Here is a 19,728-nt window from a genome sequence, read left to right as displayed (position 1 = left end):
CTGTTTAAAATGCTTAATGATAATTACTAGGTAAGATAAAAGAGATCCACTAGCACAGCAAGGAAAATTTCACTTTTGCAATAAATACAAATGACATTAGCAAATTTAAAAGTTCTGCAAAGAATGAATTCTCCTTTAATATTCTTACATTTCAAAGTATTCTTAGTATTTTGGTTTTGTCATTGAGACAGGGTCTCACTATATAGCACAGACTGGAGGTGAATATTCAATCTTCCTGCCTCAGCCTAAGTGTAGGGATTATAGGTGTACACTACCATGACCAGCATAAATTTCAAAGCACCCTTGTATAGCTGCTATATAATTTTTGTGCTGAAGTGTAACATTAATCAGATTGTTAATTATGATCAAATTGGACATTCATGGGTTTAAAAGCTTTACAGGTCCAAAACAAGACTAGAATTTTGAGGACAGTAATGGATAGGAATATACGATCTAGTTTATTAACAAATAATAATGTAAAGGAAGGTGAAACATAAATTAGAAATAATAACTTATTTAATTGTAACTGACAGATTATAAATCCAGACCATTTTTAGCATTAATGGTAAGACAGTGGAGTGGGGCACTGGTGGCTCACAGCTGTAATCCTAGCTACTGAGGAGGCTGAGATTTGAGGATTGAGGTTCAAGACAGGAAAGCCTTGAGACTCTTATCTCCAATAAACTACTCAGAAAAAGCCAGAAGTGGCGCTGTGGCTCAAGTGGTAAAGCAAAAGAAGCTTAGGCCTTGAGGTCAAGCCTAGGATCAACAACAACAACAACAATAAAGGGTAAAATAGTGAAATTAATACATAGCAAGCAGCTCTTCTCCAGTCAATGATTAAATGTTCATGAGAAAAAGAGAATTGCCTGAAAAGACATCAAAGCATTACCACAACCTAAACATCTCAAGAACAAAGGAAGTTGGTGAAAACAGTTACCAATTACTAATTCCTAAAAGCTGTGCCAACACCATTTATTCATTTACTAGTGATTGTGACATAGTTTCATTTGACAGGAAAATGTTTCAGTAGACTGCCAGAGGTATCATTCATCACCATAAAAGAATTCTAACTCTTCAGATATCTCCCACTCTTAGGTGTAAAAAAATCATTCATTGATAACATGAAGTAGCACCAAAAAGTACAAGCTATCATTTCATCTCTTTTGGCTTATTTTCTTTTGGCTTATTTTCTTTTTATCCTCTTTTTTTTCCTATCATATTTCTCTATTGCCTCTTTTTCTCTAATAACAAAACTAGAAAAAATATGCAGTAAATACTAGGATCTAGAGACAACACAAACATGACTTTTATCAAGGTAACCCTTAGAGGAGGAACACAAGGTGTAACTTCCCTGAACATTTAAAATACTATTTATTGGGCTGGGAAGGTGGCTCAGTGGTAGAGCACTTGCCTTGCATGTATGAGGCCCTGGGTTCGATTCCTCAGCACCACATAAGCAAAAAGAAAAAAAAGCTGGAAGTGGCGCTGTGGCTCAAGTGGTAGAGCGCTAGCCTTGAGCTGAAGAGCTGAGGGACAGCGCCCAGGCCCAGAGTTCAGGCTCCACGACCGGACTCCCCCCCAAAAGAAATACTATTTATTGAAACAAACACCAGGAAATGTAAACCTGGATTTTGTTGTTGTTGGAAGTGTTGTTTGTTTTTGCTTTTCTTCTAGAAAGAGTAAATAAGAGGGTGCAGAAGGATGAACAAAAATCATGGTATTTAGTATACACTATATGGAAAATGACCTATGTAACTTGTGGGCAGGAATGGGAGGGAGAAAGTAGAGGAAAGTAAAGGACAAGGTGACATTGTCCAAAAAAACAAATGTACCCATTAAATGACTTATGAAATAGTAATTCCTCAGTACAACACCTTAATAATAACAATAACATTAAAAAAATGACCTTTATTATTTTTATGGATAGTGAGGGAAGCAGACATACACTTGCTAAATACTTATTTTACCACTTAAGATTTAAGCTTAAAGCCGGGCGCTGGTGGCTCACGCCTGTAATCCTAGCTACTCACGAGGCTGAGATCTGAGGATCGCGGTTCAAAGCTACCCCAGGCAGGAGAGATCTTGAGACTCCTATTTCCAATAAACCACCAGAAAACCGGAAGTGGCGCTGTAGCTCAAGTGGTAGAGCGCTCGCCTTGAGCTGAAGAGCTGAGGGAGAGCGCCCAGGCCCAGAGTTCAAGCGCCACGACCGACAAAAAAAAAAAAAGATTTAAGCTTAATCATATCATTTTTTTTTTTTTTGGGTCCAGTCGTGGGGCCTGAACTCTGGGCCTGGGTGCTGTCCCTCAGCTCTTCAGCTCAAGGCTAGCACTCTACCACTCGAGGCATAGTGCCACTTCCGGCTTTTTTCTTTTTGCTTATGTGGTGCTGAGGAATCGAACCCAGGGCCTCAGTCATACAAGGCAAGCGCTCTACCACTGAGCCACTTTCCCAGCCCAATCATATCATTTTTGAGTACCAATTAGTACACTATGCAATAGAAAAATAATGACCAAAGGAAGAAACATTATGTACAGATGGATCTAGACTTCATTTCTTTTTTCCCTTACTTTTGTCTAATCAAATTTAAGTCTTATTTTTCAGTTCCCTTGCTTTCTCTTACCATACATCACCCAACAGAAGGATTTTAAAAACATCATTTCCAACATGGTCTTAGATAGAAGATAAGGTTGGTAAAGTAGAATTGAAAGTAACACGAATAAATAACTAGATAATATATATTATCTAATAGCTAGAGGTGTAGCTTCAGTGGTAGAGTTGCCTGCCTAGGAAGTTTGTGTGGGGGCCATGAGTTCAAACCCTTGTACTGCCTCCAGAAAATAAATTAATTAAAAAACAGATGTATATTGTTTCCTGAGTTTTAATATAAAATATTTCTTATTTATACAATATGTAAAATATTTATACAATACCCCACCCCTTTTTTTTGCTTTATGTATAAATATTGTCTCAAAATTTCCCAAAGTTAGGCCAGGTATGGTTGCTTCTGCCTATAATCCTTGTTACTTGGGAGGTAAAGATTGGGAAGACAATACTTCAAGGCTAGCCAGGAAAAAAGTTAGTGATACCCAATCTCAAGCAACAAGATTGGTATACTGATTCATGCCTGTTACCTCAGGTATCTAGGAGGCCATAAGTAGGAACCAGGATGCCAGGCCACCCCAAGCAAAAAGCTACCTGGAGGGGAAGGGGAAGGAGGGGATGGGGGAGGGCTGTAGGCATGGATCAATAAGTGGAAGAGCTATCAAGTACTAGGCTACCAAGTGTGAGGCCTTGAGTTCCAACTCCAGTTCTACCAAAAATTTCTCAAAGTAAAAGGACTATGTCAACCAAGGGTACCTAAAGATAGACCATCTTTTACATGTTAACAGATGCATTCAATTTTTCTCTTTTAACTAAGAGCAGTTATTTGTAAAAACACATTACTAAATTTGGTCAAATATAAAGTCACATAAGCATGATTCATAAGAAAAAGAGGAAAGAAAATTAGTATTAAAATTTGCAAGTGAGGGCTGGGTATGTGGCTTAGTGACAGAATGCTTACCTGGCATTCATGAAGCCCTAGGTTTGATTCCTCAGTACCCATAAATTGAAAAAGCTGGAAGTGGCACTGTGGCTCAAGTAGTAGAGTGCTAGCCTTGAACAAAAGAAGCTCAGGAATAGCACCAAGGCCCCAAGTTCAAGCCCCAGTAAAATAAAACAAAATTAAACTAAATTTTCAAATGAACATTTCCATTTAAATAATTGCAATGTTTTTCTACATAATTTTAACGATTTGATATAAAATGTGAGCATTTCCTGTTACCTACTTCAGTAAACAACTCCAGGATAACAAGCAGCATGTTAATTTAATTCTTACTTTATACATCTGTTTTTGATCTTTTGTCTATCATTCTGTTATACTATTTGATTTGTATGTTTGGTGGTACTGGGGTTTCAACTCCTGGATTTGTGCTTGCTGTGCAAGTGCTCTACCAATTGACCACTCCTCTATCCTGTTTTGCTTGTTATTTTTTAGTCTTAATTTTTTTGTTCAGTCTGGTATACCTCCCATGTAGCTGGTATATAGACAAACACTACATATTCTGCTTTTTATTTATTAAGATTAGTGTCTGGTTAACTTTTTGCCCAGACTTGCCTTGAACTATTATCCTCCCAATTTCAGCCTCTCAAGTAGCTAGAATTACAGGAACAAACTATGTGCCCACTACTACCTCTTGGTTTGAAGCATCTTTAATCACAATGTGTCTTCTTTCTTCTGGTGGCATTGGGGTTGAACTCAGGGCCTTTCACTTGCTAGACAAATACTCTACCCCTTGAGCCAAACCCCCAGCCCTTTTTGCCTTCATTGTTTTTCAAATAGGGTCCAGGCTATTGTTCACCACAGTCCTCCTATAACAAAGATGACAGGCACAAGACATTGAGTCCAGCTGTTGATTGAGATGTCCAAGCTGGCCTGGAACTGTGAACCTCCTGATTTCAGTCTCATGCATAGCTGGACAGATGCATGCCACCATGTTCAGCTATAGCATGAGGTCTAGAGTTTATGCCTAGGCTCATTTTGAACTACTATCCTTCAGATCTCTGTCTCCCAAGTAGCTTGGATTATAGGCTTCAGTCATTAGCACCCAGGTATAAAATGTGTTTTTTTAGAAAGTCATAATATTTTTTCTGCCTTCAGAGTAATCTATATTCATCACCTGAACACCATTAATTATTCATAAAACACATAAACACCTAGTACAATCAAGACATTGTGGACTATAATCATACAAAGATGATCAACATGAAGCCTGCCCTTGAGGAGCTTACAGTCTAAACGGGGAAATAATATCCTAAAGAAGTGGTCACACAGATTCCTAAGGGGACAATATAAAGCTTTGATCTCAAGATTCTAGTAAGGAATTACAGGTCCTCATTCAGAAGGGAAAAAAATGGCAGTCTGGTATCAATCACTAAGAACAGGTAAAACAAGAGAAAACATGCAGGGTGAAGCACAATGCTATTAATATAAACCAGAAAAAGACATATGGATAGAACTTTAAATAGTATTGAGTTAGAGAAGTGAAAAACCAAGATGGAATCTATAGCATAAAATGAGTTAAGTAAATTTAAAATACGCAAGATTAAAAACATTTTCTAAGAACTTATAAAAAACCAAGACTATGCACATCAGACACATTAGAATCACTGCCTACAGAAAACAATAGCAATAATAAGAATAGAAGAGAGAAGCCATCATAACAAAGGGCTAGGAATTAGTAATAAACTCAGCTTTCTACACTTGAATAGAGTGAGCAAGAGCGAACCAATCAGAAAGAAGATCCAATGAAATATTATATAGAAGACTGGAGAAAAATGGCTTCTCAAGATGGCTTAAAGATGTGTTTCATTTGTACTAGCATCATTTTATTTTATTTTGCATTTTATATTATTTTATTTGTGGTGCTTGTAATTGAGTGTAGGGCTTAATGCATGCTAGGCAAGCACTCTACTACTGAACAACATTTCCAGTCCCTTGAGATCATTTTAAATACTTTATAGCAAGTGATTTTGATGTTATCTAACTTCTTGTTTTGTGCCAGTCCTAGGGCTTGAACTCAGGGTCTGGGCACTGTCCCTGAGCTTTTGTGCTCAAGGCACACAGTGCTCTACCTAGAGCCACAACTCCACTTCTGTTAACTGGAGATAAAGAGTCTAATGGACTTTCCTGACTGGGCTAGCTTAGAACCTCAATTGTCGGATCTTAGCCTCCAGATTAGCTAGGACTACAAGCATGAGCCACCAGCACCAGAATTATACAACCTTTAAAGAGTTAAAAATAAAAGTCTTCTCTTTTAGAATGTCAAACCAATTATAACAAGTAAGTTAGATGTAAATTGTCTACAACCAAATTTATTTATAAAACTGGTTATAAATAGAAATAGGTAATTACATTAGTTATATCTTTTCCCATCTGAATATTTATAACTACAGTTAATAATAGCTAAGTAATGCTAGTTTCACATTTTATTTATAGAGATAATTCTAAGGCCTGTGTTAGATGTTACTTAGAACCTTGACTCTTTGAAAACCAACAACAGACCAATGAGATTAGTTCCTTCAATCAGGAGGATATGACTCAAAACGGAAAAAGCCTACACAAATGTATATACACGGGAAAGAAGAAAAGGAATATTTGAGTTGAATAAGATGGGAATATGAATAAAAACATTTGTTAAACAGAGTGGAGTAAGGTATTGTAAGTTGAAAAGAAGATTGCTAGAAGATAAAAAAGAGTGTTACAGAACAAGAACCCTCAATCCATCTTTAATCACATATGCTACATAAAACCAATCACAGATTCAGAAAAAAAAACAAAAACAGAAAGGTTAAACAGCAATTTTACCACTCAAAGAAATTATTCTAGAGACACAAGAAAACATTTAAAGTAGAAAAATATTCTTTGTTTAAAATAGGCTTTTATGTCTATCCTAATAATATAGTAGGTGCTTTTACAGCAACATTTTTCAGTATTCATAGTAATATATATTCTATGATATGCATGATTTTTACGAATGTGATCTCATAACATAATGTACTATGACAGTCTGATACAAATGTTGAACTCCCCTACTTAATTCAGTAAAATGAAAGATTCCTTAAAACATTAGCAGGTTTTATGTTATTTTGAAAATAACAAATATCAAAGTGAAGAAACATAGATACTTATAATAAAACAGTTCACAAGAAAAAACAGGAGGGCTGGGAATGTGGCTTCGTGACAAGTGCTTGTGTAGTATGCATGAAGCCCTGGGTATGATACCTCAGTGCCACATAAACAGAAAAGGCTGGAAGTGGCACCATGGCTTAAGTGGTAGAGTGCTACCTTGCAAAAAAACTCAGGTACAGTGCCCAGGGATTGAGTTTAAGCCTCAGGACTGGCAAAAAAAAAAAAAATACTCACTTGAGTATCAATTTAAAAATCAGTAAGTACTCAAGCTGGGTGCCAGTGGCTCACACTTGTAATCCTAGCTACTCAGAAGGCTGAGATTTGAGGTTCTAGGTTCAAAGCCAGCCCAGGCAAGAAAATCCATGAATCTCTTAGCTGCAATTAACTACCAGAAAAGTTGGAAGTGGAGTTGTGGCTCAAATGGCAGAGTGCTAGCCTTGAGCAAAAATTCTGAGACTATGCCCAGGCCCTGAATTAAAGCTCCAGGATGGGTGCTTGCGTGCGCGCACGCGCACACCCCCCCCCCACACGCGCGTGCACACACACACACACACACAAACGTGCACGCGCGCACACACACAATCAGTACTAAATGCTTTTACTTCTTGCACATTAAATCTAAGCTTGAAATGTTTTATTTCCTCTCTGTACATAGTCTGTCTAATTTTTCCCAGCCCATGTTCTTACAGTGTTCTACAGGGTTTAGCCAAATAAAAGACAAAAACCAAGAAAAACAGAGGCATTTAGTTTTAAATATTTTACTAAAGGCTATCAGCTAACTATGGTGCTCAAATTTGTCAACAAATACATGTTTAAGTTGCTTTTTAACTGTTAGGTGGCTTTAGCCCAGAAATTCAAACGAAGTCTAAGTTAAGCAACATCATAGTCATCTCAACTCTTCCCCAAAACCACAAAAAACAGCAGAAGCAAACAAAAAATAAAAATACATAAGAAATATCTGAATAGGTAGTGTCCAATGAAAAAATGGTAGAAATAGTTTAGGTCAAAGAAACTTTACATATTCTATGTCTGAAATTAATAATTTAGAAATTAAGTAATCTGGCCATAATTTGAAAAAAAGCCACTCTTAATTGGTGCTAACCAACTTTTCTTAAATCACAGTATTAAAGATATTAACATATACTAACATCATATCATTGTGATTTTAACAGCCTAGAGTCATCATACACTAAATGAGCTAGGTTATAAATTCTCTTGTGCTAATTTTTGTTTGTTTTGGTGGTGGTAGTACTGGAAATCAACTCTTGGGATTCACGCATGCTAGCCAAGTACTTTAACACTGGCCTACATCCCTAATTTTTATATAGCATTAAAAATCCTACAGATCACCTATTTTCTTTATTCCATAAAACTCAAATATTACAAGATACAAAATTAGGTAAAGATAGTTTATATCTTCAAATAAAAAAACCAGGAAAAAAAATCAGAGCTCATAAACTTCAGCTCTTTAGTATACACTTTGTCTTTAAAGTCACTTGGATCTTAATTATACATATTTTGATAGTTAATCTTTCATGTTCACATACAGATAGGTTTACATCCAGATTCATCTCCTATATTCCAGTATTACATAAATGAAACTGAGTGAGATTCTTAAGCATCTTTTATATTTGAATGGCTGCTACAAAGATAGAAAACATTTTCATTCTTTTCCTTATGCTAGTGTTTAGCTAGTAGAAATCAATCATCAAGTAGAAAATGAATATGATAATAGAAAATGAAGATATAATAATTTTTTCTTTAATATAATAACAAATTAAGTTTGCTTCTTTGGTATATTCATCTGTGCCAGCTGAAAACTATATCTAGCAATATGTTAACAGGATAACAATGTTTTTTTTTATAGCATTTGTCTTTCCTGTATTAAGTAGCCTATAAGAATATAAGAATGAATGAGGATAAATACGATGGAAGTATTCTGTATGCATGTATGAAAATGGAACAATAAAACCTGCTGAAATTGTTTTAAGAAAGGGGAAGAGGAGTAAGAGAGAAAGAGAAGGGATGAGTTTGATCAGGGTATATTGTATGTACATATGAAAATGACACAAACAAAACCCCCTTTGTATAACAATATATTATAATAAAAATTATTTTTAAAAAGAGCTACTTGCATTTCTAAGAATTTTATACCTTAATTTGCCACATGTACAATATAACTGTTTTAGATTTATTATTTAGGTGAGAAAAGTATCATTTTTTTAAGGAAAAAAAAATCAACAACTAACCTTTTTGTGCTCCTAAATGAGCAGAGGAGGTCTCTTGAGAAGTTCTGTCAGGTTCCTGAGGAGGTACAACCATGGCAAGTGTATGCATTGGTACACGTGGGACCTAAAAAGTCAACTCAGAAAAAAATCATCTCAGATCAAAGAGTAAAAAGTCCATAAATAAAAGAGATGTTAATTTTTGTGTGTGTATGCCAATACTGGGGCTTGAACTCAGGGCCTGAGCACTGTCCCTGAGCACTCTACCATTTATGCCACAGCTCCAGTTCTGGCTTTTTGGTGGTTAACTGGAAGTAAGAATCTCAGTAAGACTTTCCTGCCCCAGCTAGCTTCCAACTAGCCATAGCTATGCCCAGAATAACGTTGTAGAAAAGGATTAAGGATCTCACTTAATCTCACAAACTTTAAAGGGTTTTTTTTTTTTGTTATTATTGTTTTATTTATTTTTTTTATTTAGAGAATACTTTATTAGTTTCTGTAATCAAACCCACATAGATAAAACCTTACAGATTGTTTTATTTTTTGTGTGCTGTCCCTGGGGCTTGAACTCTGGCCCTGGGCGTTGATCCTGAGCTCTTTAGTTCAAGGCAAGTGCTCTACCACTTGAGCCACAGTGCCACTTCTGTTTTTTTGGTGGTTAATTGGAGATAACAGTCTCAGATTTCCTGCCAGGGCTGGCTTTGAACCTTGATCCTTAGATCTCAGCCTCCTAAGTGGCAAGAATTACAAGCGTTCCCAAGAACAAAGAGACAAGTGGCCATGGTCTCCCTGATAAGTGGATGTTAAATCCAAAATGCAAGGAGATAATGACAAAGTAAGCAAGACTGGAAAAACAAAAAACTTCCACTCATCTGGTCGTATCATTACTAAATGACTCCATGCTGCTGACCACATATATGGTATATATGTACACATTGGAGGGAAACTAGGAAGAGGACACAGAACCAGAGAGAAACAGAGGGAAACATACAACAGTGGGACCTATCAGCTGCACTGGACATTGATTAAAACAAACTAAGCAACTCAATGGCAGTGATGGGAGGGCAGGGAATGAGAGGGAAAGAGGGAACAGCTGACACTAAGCAAAAGGAAAGAAATGTACAGATCATCCGATGTGGAAGAAATAACTGTATTGTCAAAGCTCATAGAACTCATAAACTCTATAGACCACAAAAAAGACAATTTGCCACATGAAGATTAGAATGTGACTTGAACTAAGTATCACTATCACAGCACTGAAATTTGTGAAATGTATGTAATCACTTAATAACAATAAAAGAATTGAAAAAAAATTACAGGCATGAGCCCCTGGTGCCCAGCAAAAGTTGTTTTTTAATAGAACTATTTTTATTAAACAAGACAAAAAAAAGTCTATGTGCCTTTGAAGAAATTTCTCATGTATCTAAGATTAATTTAAGAGGTAGATGTTGGGCTGGGAAGTTGGCTCAGTGGTAGAGCACCTGCCTTGCATGCCTGAGGCCCTGGGTTTGATTCCGCAGCACCACATAAGCAAAAAGAAAAAAGCTGGAAGTGGCGCTGTGGCTCAAGTGGTAGAACACTAGCCTTGAGCTGAAGAGCTGAGGGACAGTGCTCAGGCCCAGAGTTCAGGCCCCACGACCAGAACCAAAAAAAAAAAAGAAGTAGATGTTAAAGATTGCTCATGCCTATAATCCTACCTATTTGGGAGATAGACTGAGGATAGCTTGAGGCCAACTGGGACAGAAGTTATCCAGATCCTTTCTTAACCCATAGCTGGGTACAGTGGGACATACCTGTCATCCCAAACTACATTATAGGCTCACATTAGGAGAATTATAGAGCCAGGTCATCCCAGGGAGAAAAGTTACCATGACTTGATCCTCACAGAGGAAAACAAACATTGTGCCACATGCTTGTAATGACAGCAGAGACAGGAAGCCTAAAGAAGGCAATTATAACTCAGGTGTACACTCAGGCAGAAAGTGAGACCATATCTAAAAAATAACCAGCAAAAAACAGGGCTGGAGGTGTGGCTTAAGTGGTAGAGCCAATCTAGCAAGTGTGAAGCCCTAAATTCAAACCTCAGTACTATCAAAAAAACAAAACAAAACAAAAAAAAAACTAAGATCATAATTATCTCAATACATAATAGGAAACAGAATCAATCTAATTTTACTTAAAACTAATATTAAACAGAAACTGTCAATCACTTTGCAGAATATTTATATTGACAAGGAAAGTCCACTTTATTTTACCTGAGATTGATCTTGAGAAGGAGGAGCAAGCTGAGACACATCTGTAGTAGGAACTGACAGAACATTATTTGGATAATCCAATAGATAAGAAACAACATTAGTATGGCCACCTTTTGCAGCTTCAATAAGCATTGTTGAGCCATCCTGAGAAAGAATTGACATCAAAATTAATTCTTTTAAAATCTCTTCTTATAGTCTGGTTGATCTAAACATTTGGTTTCTTAGTGGCTTATATAATATCAAGCCTCAAACAGTTATAAGTATTATACATTAAGGGATCAAACATATTTTTATTATAATATATAGTATTTATTTTTAAGAATACCTTGAGTCGATGAGTAGGGTCAGCCCCATGAGCCAACAGTAGCTCAACAACTGCTAGATGGCCTCCTGCACATGCAAGTGAGACTACTGTATGATCATTATTAGCTGTAGCCCTGTTCACATTGGCACCTTCAGAAAAAAAACAGCAATATTAGCAAAGGTTGAAATCAAGCCAGTTCACAGACAGTATCACTTTAAAGATTTTTAAAAGTACAATATAAACACAAGTATTGAAATTATAAGTGTATAGTGTATAGTTTTTATACAATGAATACACCTCTGTAATCAGCACTCACATCAAGAAACAGAAGATTATTCACATACCAGAAGCTCTGCCTTGTGCCCCCTCTCGGTCACTACCCATTCCCTCCAATGGTAACTATAATCCTGACTTGCAAACCAGTTTTAGATTCTGAATTTTACATGAATAGAATCATAGAATGTACTCTTTTGGGTCTAGCTACTTTAGCTCAATATTTTATTTGTGAGATTCATCCACCTTGTAGCTTGTAGCTGTGGTTTGTTCATTCAATATCACTTTTAAGGTGGAAATTCTAGAAGACTAAGATTACTAAATATATATATATATATATGAATATATATATATATATGTTGTGTGTGTGTGTGAGAGAGAGAGACAGAGAGAGAGAGAGAGAGAGTCATAGCACTTGAACTTTGGGCCACTTTCAGTTTGCAGGTGGTTGATTAGAGATAAGCATCTCATGGACTTTCCTGCCTGGGCTGGTTTGGAACCTTGATCCTCAGAACTCAACCTCCTGAGTAGCTAGGATTACAGGCGTGAGCCACCGGCACCTGGCAGATTAATATATACATACAGATTAAAGTAAACATCAAATATTATTTGTATGTAACTCTCAAAATGTTTTGTTTTGATCTACTTCTATAAAGTAGCAATAAGGTTGGCACAGTGATACGCATATGCTACTCTATGTGAAGGCTAAGATTTGAAGGATCATAGTTCCAAGTGAGCTACTGCAAAGAAGCGTTTGAGACCCCTATCTCAACAGCAACACCAAAACCAAACCAAACCAAAATGACAAAAAGCTAGACTTGTGCTGCAATCCTGGCTACTCAAGGGGTTGAGATCTGGAGGATCTCAACCATTTGAAGCAGAAAAGCCCTCAAGACTCTTGCAGTTAAGGAGCAATTCTAAACTGGCAATGTGGCTCAAGTGGTAGAATGCCAGCCCTGAGCAAGAAAGCAGGAAAATGCAAGGATCTGAGCTCAAGCCCTAGTACCAGAAACAAAACAAAATAAAACAAAAAAATCCAAAGTAATAATATAGTTGGGTTTCAAAGTAGAGAAAATAAATTAAGAAATATTGAAGATAATATTTAACATAATTCCTCATATTGTGTATTTTTTATTTTGGGGGGGTCCGGTTGTGGGGCCTGGGCACTGTCCCTCAGCTCTTCAGCTCAAGGCTAGCACTCTACCACAATGCCACAGCGCCACTTCAGGCTTTTTTTTCTGCTTATGTGGTGCTGAGGAATCAAACCCAGGGCCTCATGCATGCAAGGCAAATGCTCTACCACTGAGCCACCTTCCCAACCCTCATATTGTATATTTTGAAAGTCAGAAAGACCTGGATATAAACAGAAAACAGAAGCTTGTCTAAATATATTATTTTTAAAGCCATTTAATAAGTTGTTCAATAGGTTTACATAATATAACTTGAAGAAAGCTTTAATGGAAAATTAAAATTTGTTAACTTTTCTTTCTTTGTGAAACAGAGTGTTGCTGTGTAGCCAGGCTGGTTTCAAACTCAAAATCCACCTGCCTCAGCCTCTAGAGTTCTGGATTATTTAACAAACACTGTCACACTCAAATTCCTTGCCTTTTATTTTTATTTTATTTAATTTATTTATTTTGTCAGTCGTGGGGCTTGAACTCTGGGCTTGGGCACTGCCCTGCACTCTTCAGCTCAAGGCGAGCACTCTACCACTTGAGCAACAGTGCCACTTCTGGTTTTCTGGTGGTTTATTGGAGATAAGAGTTTCACGGACTTTCTTGTCTGGGCTGGCTTTGAACTTTGATCCTCAGATCTCAGCCTCCTCAGTAGCTAGGATTACAGGCGTGAGCCACTGGTGCCCGGCTTAATTTTATTTTTTTGTCCTAGTCATGGGCCTGAATTCAGATCATAGCGCTCTACCACTTGAGGCACAGTGCCACTTCCAGTTTTCTAGTGGTTTTTTTTGAGATAAGTGTCTCACAGACTTTCTTGCGTGGGCTGGCTTTGAACTGCGATCCTCAGATCTCAGCCTCCCGAGTGGCTAGGATTACAGGTATGAGCCCCTGATGCCCAGCTTAAGCTAACTTTTATAATTTTAAAAGGTCTAAACCAGAAAGTTAAGACCCAGAAGCATTCATTGCTCTTTAATTCAAGATTTATTCTATATAACAGAAAAATAATCCTACAATATTATGTGAGAAAATAAAATAATTTTTAGGAAGTATCTAACCATAATCCTAAATTGTACAAAAGCCAATTTTGAGAAAGAGAAGACAGCAATGACTATCCTTAGCAACATGAGATTATTTTTAATATGTTAACAATTTAGAGACAGAAGCTGGTGGCTCATGCCTGTAATCCTAGCTAATCAGGAGAATAAGACCTGAGAATCACATTTCAAAAGCAGGACAAGCAGGAAAGTCTATGAGACTGTTATCTTCAATAAATTACTCAGAAGAAGTTGTAAGTGGTGCTGTGGCTCAAGTAGTAGAGTGCTAGCTGTGAGCAAATAAGCTCAGGAGCAGTGCCCAAGCCCAGAGTTCAAGGCCCAGGACTGGCAATAAACAAATAAATTCATTAACTAATTAATTAATTTATATGAGAATTATGTAGTGTTCCCATAGCTATATTCAATGTGTTCCTTTTCCTGGCTAGCTTGATTATATTCTTAGCAACATTGTTATTGAGTGTAACTAGGTATTATCCTTAGTAAAATAAGAGAACTCAAAAAATTATCAACCTATTTATTTTATGCAGCTGAAGAAATTTTCTGGAATATGTTATATGGGACATTCTATGATGATATGCCTTTTTTGGCAGCAAAAAAAAGTGATATGAAGAAAATAAGCAATGATTTATCCAATTACAAAGAAAACAAATATATAATTTAAAAACAAGTTTTTTTTTGCCGGTCGTGGGTCCTGAACTCTGGGCCTGGGTGCTGTCCCTCAGCTCTTCAGCTCAAGGCTAGCACTCTACCACTTGAGCCACAGCACCACTTCCAGCCTTTTATGCTTATGTGGTGCTGAGAAATCAAACCCAGGGCTTCATGCATGCAAGGCAAGCACTCTATCACTGAGCTACCTTCCCAGCCCCTAATTAAAATATCATACTGCATTTGTTTCCTTGTTTTATTTACCCTAGGGGGAAGGGACTCACTTTTCTTTTCTTTTCTTTTATGCCAGTCCTGGGGCTTGAACTCAGGGCCTTGGCACTGTCCCTGAGCTTCTTTTGCTCAAGACTAGCATTCTACCACTTGAGCCACAGCACCACTTCTGGCTTTTTCTGTTTATATGGTACTGAGGAATCAAACCCAGGGATTCATGCATGCACTCTACCACTAAGCCACATTCCTAATCCAGGGGACTCACTTTCTTGAAGTGTTTAAGAGGCATTATACCTGAGGCCTTATGCATGCCAGGGAAGTGCTTCACAACTGAGCTATCTCTCCAGCCCCTACACTGAAGAGTTCTACTGAAATTCAAAGTAGCTTGCATTCTAACCCTAGCTACTTCAGAGGTGAAGAATGGGAAAATCACTGTTTGAGTCCAGCCTGGCAAGAAGTTAAGGAGCCTTTTCAGTCTTACAAGCCAAGCATGGTAACTTGTATCTGTGATCTTAGCTGTGTGGTAAGCTGTAGGTGGGTAAATCCAGATCTGAGACAGGCTGGGGTAAACTTTTAAGCCCTACATGAAAAATAAAGCAAAAGGGGTTGGGGCATGGCTCAAGTAGTAGAGCAAATGGCCTAGCCAATGTGAGGACCTGAGTTCAAACCCCAACGTTTTCTCAAAAATAAAATTTACATATAAAGTTTTTTATTCTCATGACACCACCTGAGTGGAGCTTCATTGTTGTTGTTGTTTTGACATTCTATCCTAAGACTTTTCAGCAGATGCTAGTGTTATTGACACTACATAAAATGTTGAATAGGGCTGGGAAGGTGGCTCAGTGGTAGAGCGCTTGCCTTGCATGCCTGAGGCCCTGGGTTCGATTCCTCAGCACCACATAAGCAAAAAGAAAAAAGCCGTAAGTGGCGCTGTGGCTCAAGTGGTAGAGTGCTAGCCTTGAGCTGAAGAGCTGAGGGACAGCACCCAGGCCCAGAGTTCAGGCCCCAAGACCGGACCCAAAAAACCAAAAACAAAACAAATAAAATGTTGAATAAAATGAAATGACTAATAGCCAGGGTATGGAAACAACCCAGATGCCCCAGTATAGATGAATGGATCTAAAAATTGTGGTACCTATATACAACGAAATTTTTTTTTTTTTTTTGTCGGTCGTGGGGCTTGAACTCTGGGCCTGGGCGCTGTCCCTCAGCTCTTCAGCTCAAGGCAAGCGCTCTACCACTTGAGCTACAGCGCCACTTCCGGTTTTCTGGTGGTTTATTGGAGATAGGAGTCTCACGGTCTCTCCTGCCCGGGCTGGCTTTGAACCGCGATCCTCAGATCTCAGCCTCCTGAGTAGCTAGGATTACAGGCGTGAGCCACCAGCGCCCGGCTTATACAATGAAATATTATGCAGCCATTAGAAAGGGCAAAATAATGGCATTCGCAGGGAAATGGATGGAACTAGAAAAAATCATGTTGAGTGAGGTAAGCCAAGAGCAAAGGGAAATGGCACAAAGTCTCTCTGATATGTGGATGTTAAATCCAAAATGCAAGGAGATAATGACAAAGTAAACAAGACTGGAGAAACAAAGGACTTCCACTCATCTGGTTGTTATCATTACTAAATGACTCCATGCTGCTGACCACATATGTGGTATATAGGTACACATTGGAGGGAAACTAGGAAGAGGACACAGAACCAGAGAGAAACATACAACAGTGGGACCCATCAGCTGCACTGGACATTGATTAAAACAAACTAAGCAACTCAATGGCAGCGATGGGAGGGCAGGGAATGAGAGGAAAAGAGGGAACAGCTGACACTAAGCAAAAGGAAAGAAATGTACAGATCATCCGATGTGGAAGAAATAACTATATTGTCAAAGCTCATAGAACTCATAAACTCTATAGACCACAAAAAAGACAATTTGCCACATGAAGATTAGAATGTGTTTGTGACTTGAAGTATCACTATCCCACAATACTATGAAATTTGTGAAATGTATGTAATCACTTAATAACAATAAAAAAATTCTATATAAGGGGCTGGGAAGGTGGCTCAGTGGTAGAGCGCTTGCCTTGCAATGCCAAAGGCCCTGGGTTCGATTCCTCAGCACCACATAAGCAAAAAGAAAAAGACCGGAAGTGGTGCTGTGGCTCAAGTGGTAGAGCGCTAGCCTTGAGCTGAAGAGCTGAGGGACAGCGCCCAGGCCCAGAGTTCAGGCCCCATGACCGGACTCAAAAAAAAAAAAAAATTCTATATAAAAAAAGAGAAATGACTAACACCAGCACTTTGATCTATAAATACAATTTAATATGTTCAATCTTTCATTAGTTCATCAATATTTCACTTGTGTGTATGTATGTGTGTGTTAGTGGTAGGGCTCAAATTCAGGGAATGGGTGCTGTCCCTGAGCTTCTTTTGTTCAAGGTTAATACTCTGCCACTTGAGCCATAGCTCCACTTTTGGCTTTTCTGGTAGTTTACTGAAGACAAAGAATCTCATGGACTTTGCTGCCTTGGTGGCTTTGAACTGTGATCTTTACATCTCAGCCACCCAAGCAGTTAGGATTACAGGTGTGAACCACTAGTTTCTGGCAGCATTTCACTTTTTAAAAGTAAACAGTCTTAAAAATAATTCTTTTATCCATCAACTGAACTTTTTTGCTTAAATATATTCTTATAACAATATGATTTTCAGATGAGTTTTAACAAAAAATTAGAACCTTCAATACTTTGCTAATTCTATTGAACTACAAACGGTATCACAACCTATCCCTAACCACATCTCTAGTAGAATTGTGCTATTAAAAAAATGAAGATTAACCTCAATATAGCTGGACACTGCCGGGTGCCAGTGGCTCACACCTGTAATCCTAGCTACTCAATAGGCTAAGATCTGAGGATCATGGTTCATAGGCAGCCTGTGAAGGAAAGTCCGGGAGACTCTTATCTCCAATAAATCACTCAGAAAACCAGAAGTGGTGCTATGGCCCAAGTGGTCGAATGCTCGCCTTAAGCTGAAGAGCTGAGGGAGAGTTCCCAGGCCCAGAATTCAAGCCCCACGACCGATAAAAGAATAAAATTTTTAAAAAATTAATTAAAAAATATATATAGCTGGACACTTACATTTGGCTTTTCCAATTTTGGAGAGGAATTACATGTTTTGGTGATGAAAACTAACTCAAAACCAATACAGAAAATTGCCAATAAGACTACAAAAATGCTATGCTTACTAAACAAAACATACCAACAAAATATTAGAATACAATACTTGTAACAATAAGTAAAGTAGATGTAACATAAATTGTATCTGCTCAGGATTTTTTTCAGTAACTCTAGTCTCTTGGAAATAACCACCCCTTTACCTTTGCTAATTAGAAATTGAACAGTGCACAAATGACCAGCTCGTGCAGCTTTCATCAAAGGTGTTCTTCCACCTTCAGATTCATGCTCCTGTTAAAGAAACAGAAAAATACTCCATCAGTACCAACTGAGTAAAAATATGTTTTAAGCACTTACTATTAATGGTATGAAATGATAAGGATTTAATACTTACTCAATGTAGCCATTTAATATTACCTTCCTCAATTCCTTCAAACAGCACTTAGTACCAATGCTATGATAAATGATGAAGATTTAGCACTTAATATAGCTACCTATACTTTAGTGTACACCTCTAGTGCAATTTCAATCTATTCTATATGGGGAGCCTTTTATAGGCAACTTCAATCTTACACCAAATAATAACTATTAAAGATAATACTAGCCGGGCGCCAGTGACTCATGCCTGAATCCTACCTACTCAGGAGGCTGAGATCTGAGGATTGTGGTTCAAAGCCAGCTCGTGAGATGCTTAATAAACCACTGAGAAAAGCAGAAGTGGGGCTGTGGCTCAACTGGTAAAGTGCTAGCCTTGAATGAAAAAGCTTAGGGCAAGTTCCCAGGCCCTGAGTTAAAGCCCCAGGACCGACAAAAAAAAAAAAAAAAAAAGATACTAACAGTATGGCTGCAAGACGAATATATTGCTTCTTTCTTCTTTCTTTCCTTCCTTCCTCTCTCCCTCCTTTCCTTCCTTCCTTCCTTTCTTTCTCCTTCCTTCCATTTTTGTTGGTCGTGGGGCTTGAACTCTAGACCTGGATGCTGTCCCTCAGCTCTTTAGCTCAAGGCTAGTACTCTACCACTTGAGCCACAGCCCCACTTCTGGTTTTCTGAGTGGTTTATTGAAGACAAGAGTCTCACCGTCTTTCCTGCCTGGACTGGCTTTGAACCGCGATCCTCAGATCTCAGCCTCCAGAATAGTTAGGATTACAGGTGTGAACCACCAGGGACCGGCAGTTAGGAAGATATTTTTCTTACTATTCATTTGAACTGCGAAAACCATAGGAAGATACTTTTTTCTAACTACTGATCTGAACTATAGTCCTGGTAGTTGACTAGAAGGATCCTGATTTTTCATTAGAAGCCATTAAGAACTCCAACAAAAGAGAACAAATGTCTAGTGAAAAAAGAAAAACATACCTATGTGTAGAAATTAAATACTTGAATAGTTATAGGCAAAATAGAAAAACTATTCCTTCTATGAACTTTGATAGCAAGAATGAGTAAATTAAAAGAGCTTCTAACAAGGCTTCATATCCAATGGCACTGAAGAGCTTGCTTGTATGATGAAAGAACTGTGAACCTTTATATATTAATGGAAGTATTGAAATATATCTGTAACTCACTTCTATAAAATGTTTTTCATTTTTCCCATCTTTTACTATGTATGTAACATGAATCTGCAGTTCTGATTCTTTTTTTTTTTTTTTTTCAGTTGTGGAGCTTC

General features: G+C 37.8%; 1 protein-coding gene across 11 annotated transcripts in view; it reads right to left on the bottom strand.

Moving 5' to 3' along the window:
- LOC122118113 (ankyrin repeat and KH domain-containing protein 1) overlaps positions 1-19,728 on the bottom strand; it is a 141,658-nt gene that overhangs the window by 59,084 nt on the left and 62,846 nt on the right. For 10 of the 11 annotated variants that reach the window (XM_042692017.1, XM_042692007.1, XM_042692008.1 and 7 more), the window contains 4 exons: positions 18,269-18,356; positions 11,542-11,669; positions 11,217-11,360; positions 8,986-9,088 (listed from right to left, as the gene is read on the bottom strand). In XM_042692017.1, coding sequence (XP_042547951.1) covers positions 8,986-9,088; positions 11,217-11,360; positions 11,542-11,669; positions 18,269-18,356 — 463 coding nt within the window. The remainder of the gene's footprint in view (positions 1-8,985; positions 9,089-11,216; positions 11,361-11,541; positions 11,670-18,268; positions 18,357-19,728) is intronic. The other variant, XM_042692009.1, reaches the window with a different exon arrangement.

This window comes from Dipodomys spectabilis, unplaced genomic scaffold, assembly GCF_019054845.1.
Source record: "Dipodomys spectabilis isolate Male_0828 unplaced genomic scaffold, ASM1905484v1 ptg000147l, whole genome shotgun sequence".
Lineage (NCBI taxonomy): Eukaryota > Metazoa > Chordata > Mammalia > Rodentia > Heteromyidae > Dipodomys > Dipodomys spectabilis.
The sequence above is the reverse complement of the archived record's forward strand: the minus strand, read 5'-3'. Positions and strand labels throughout refer to the sequence as shown.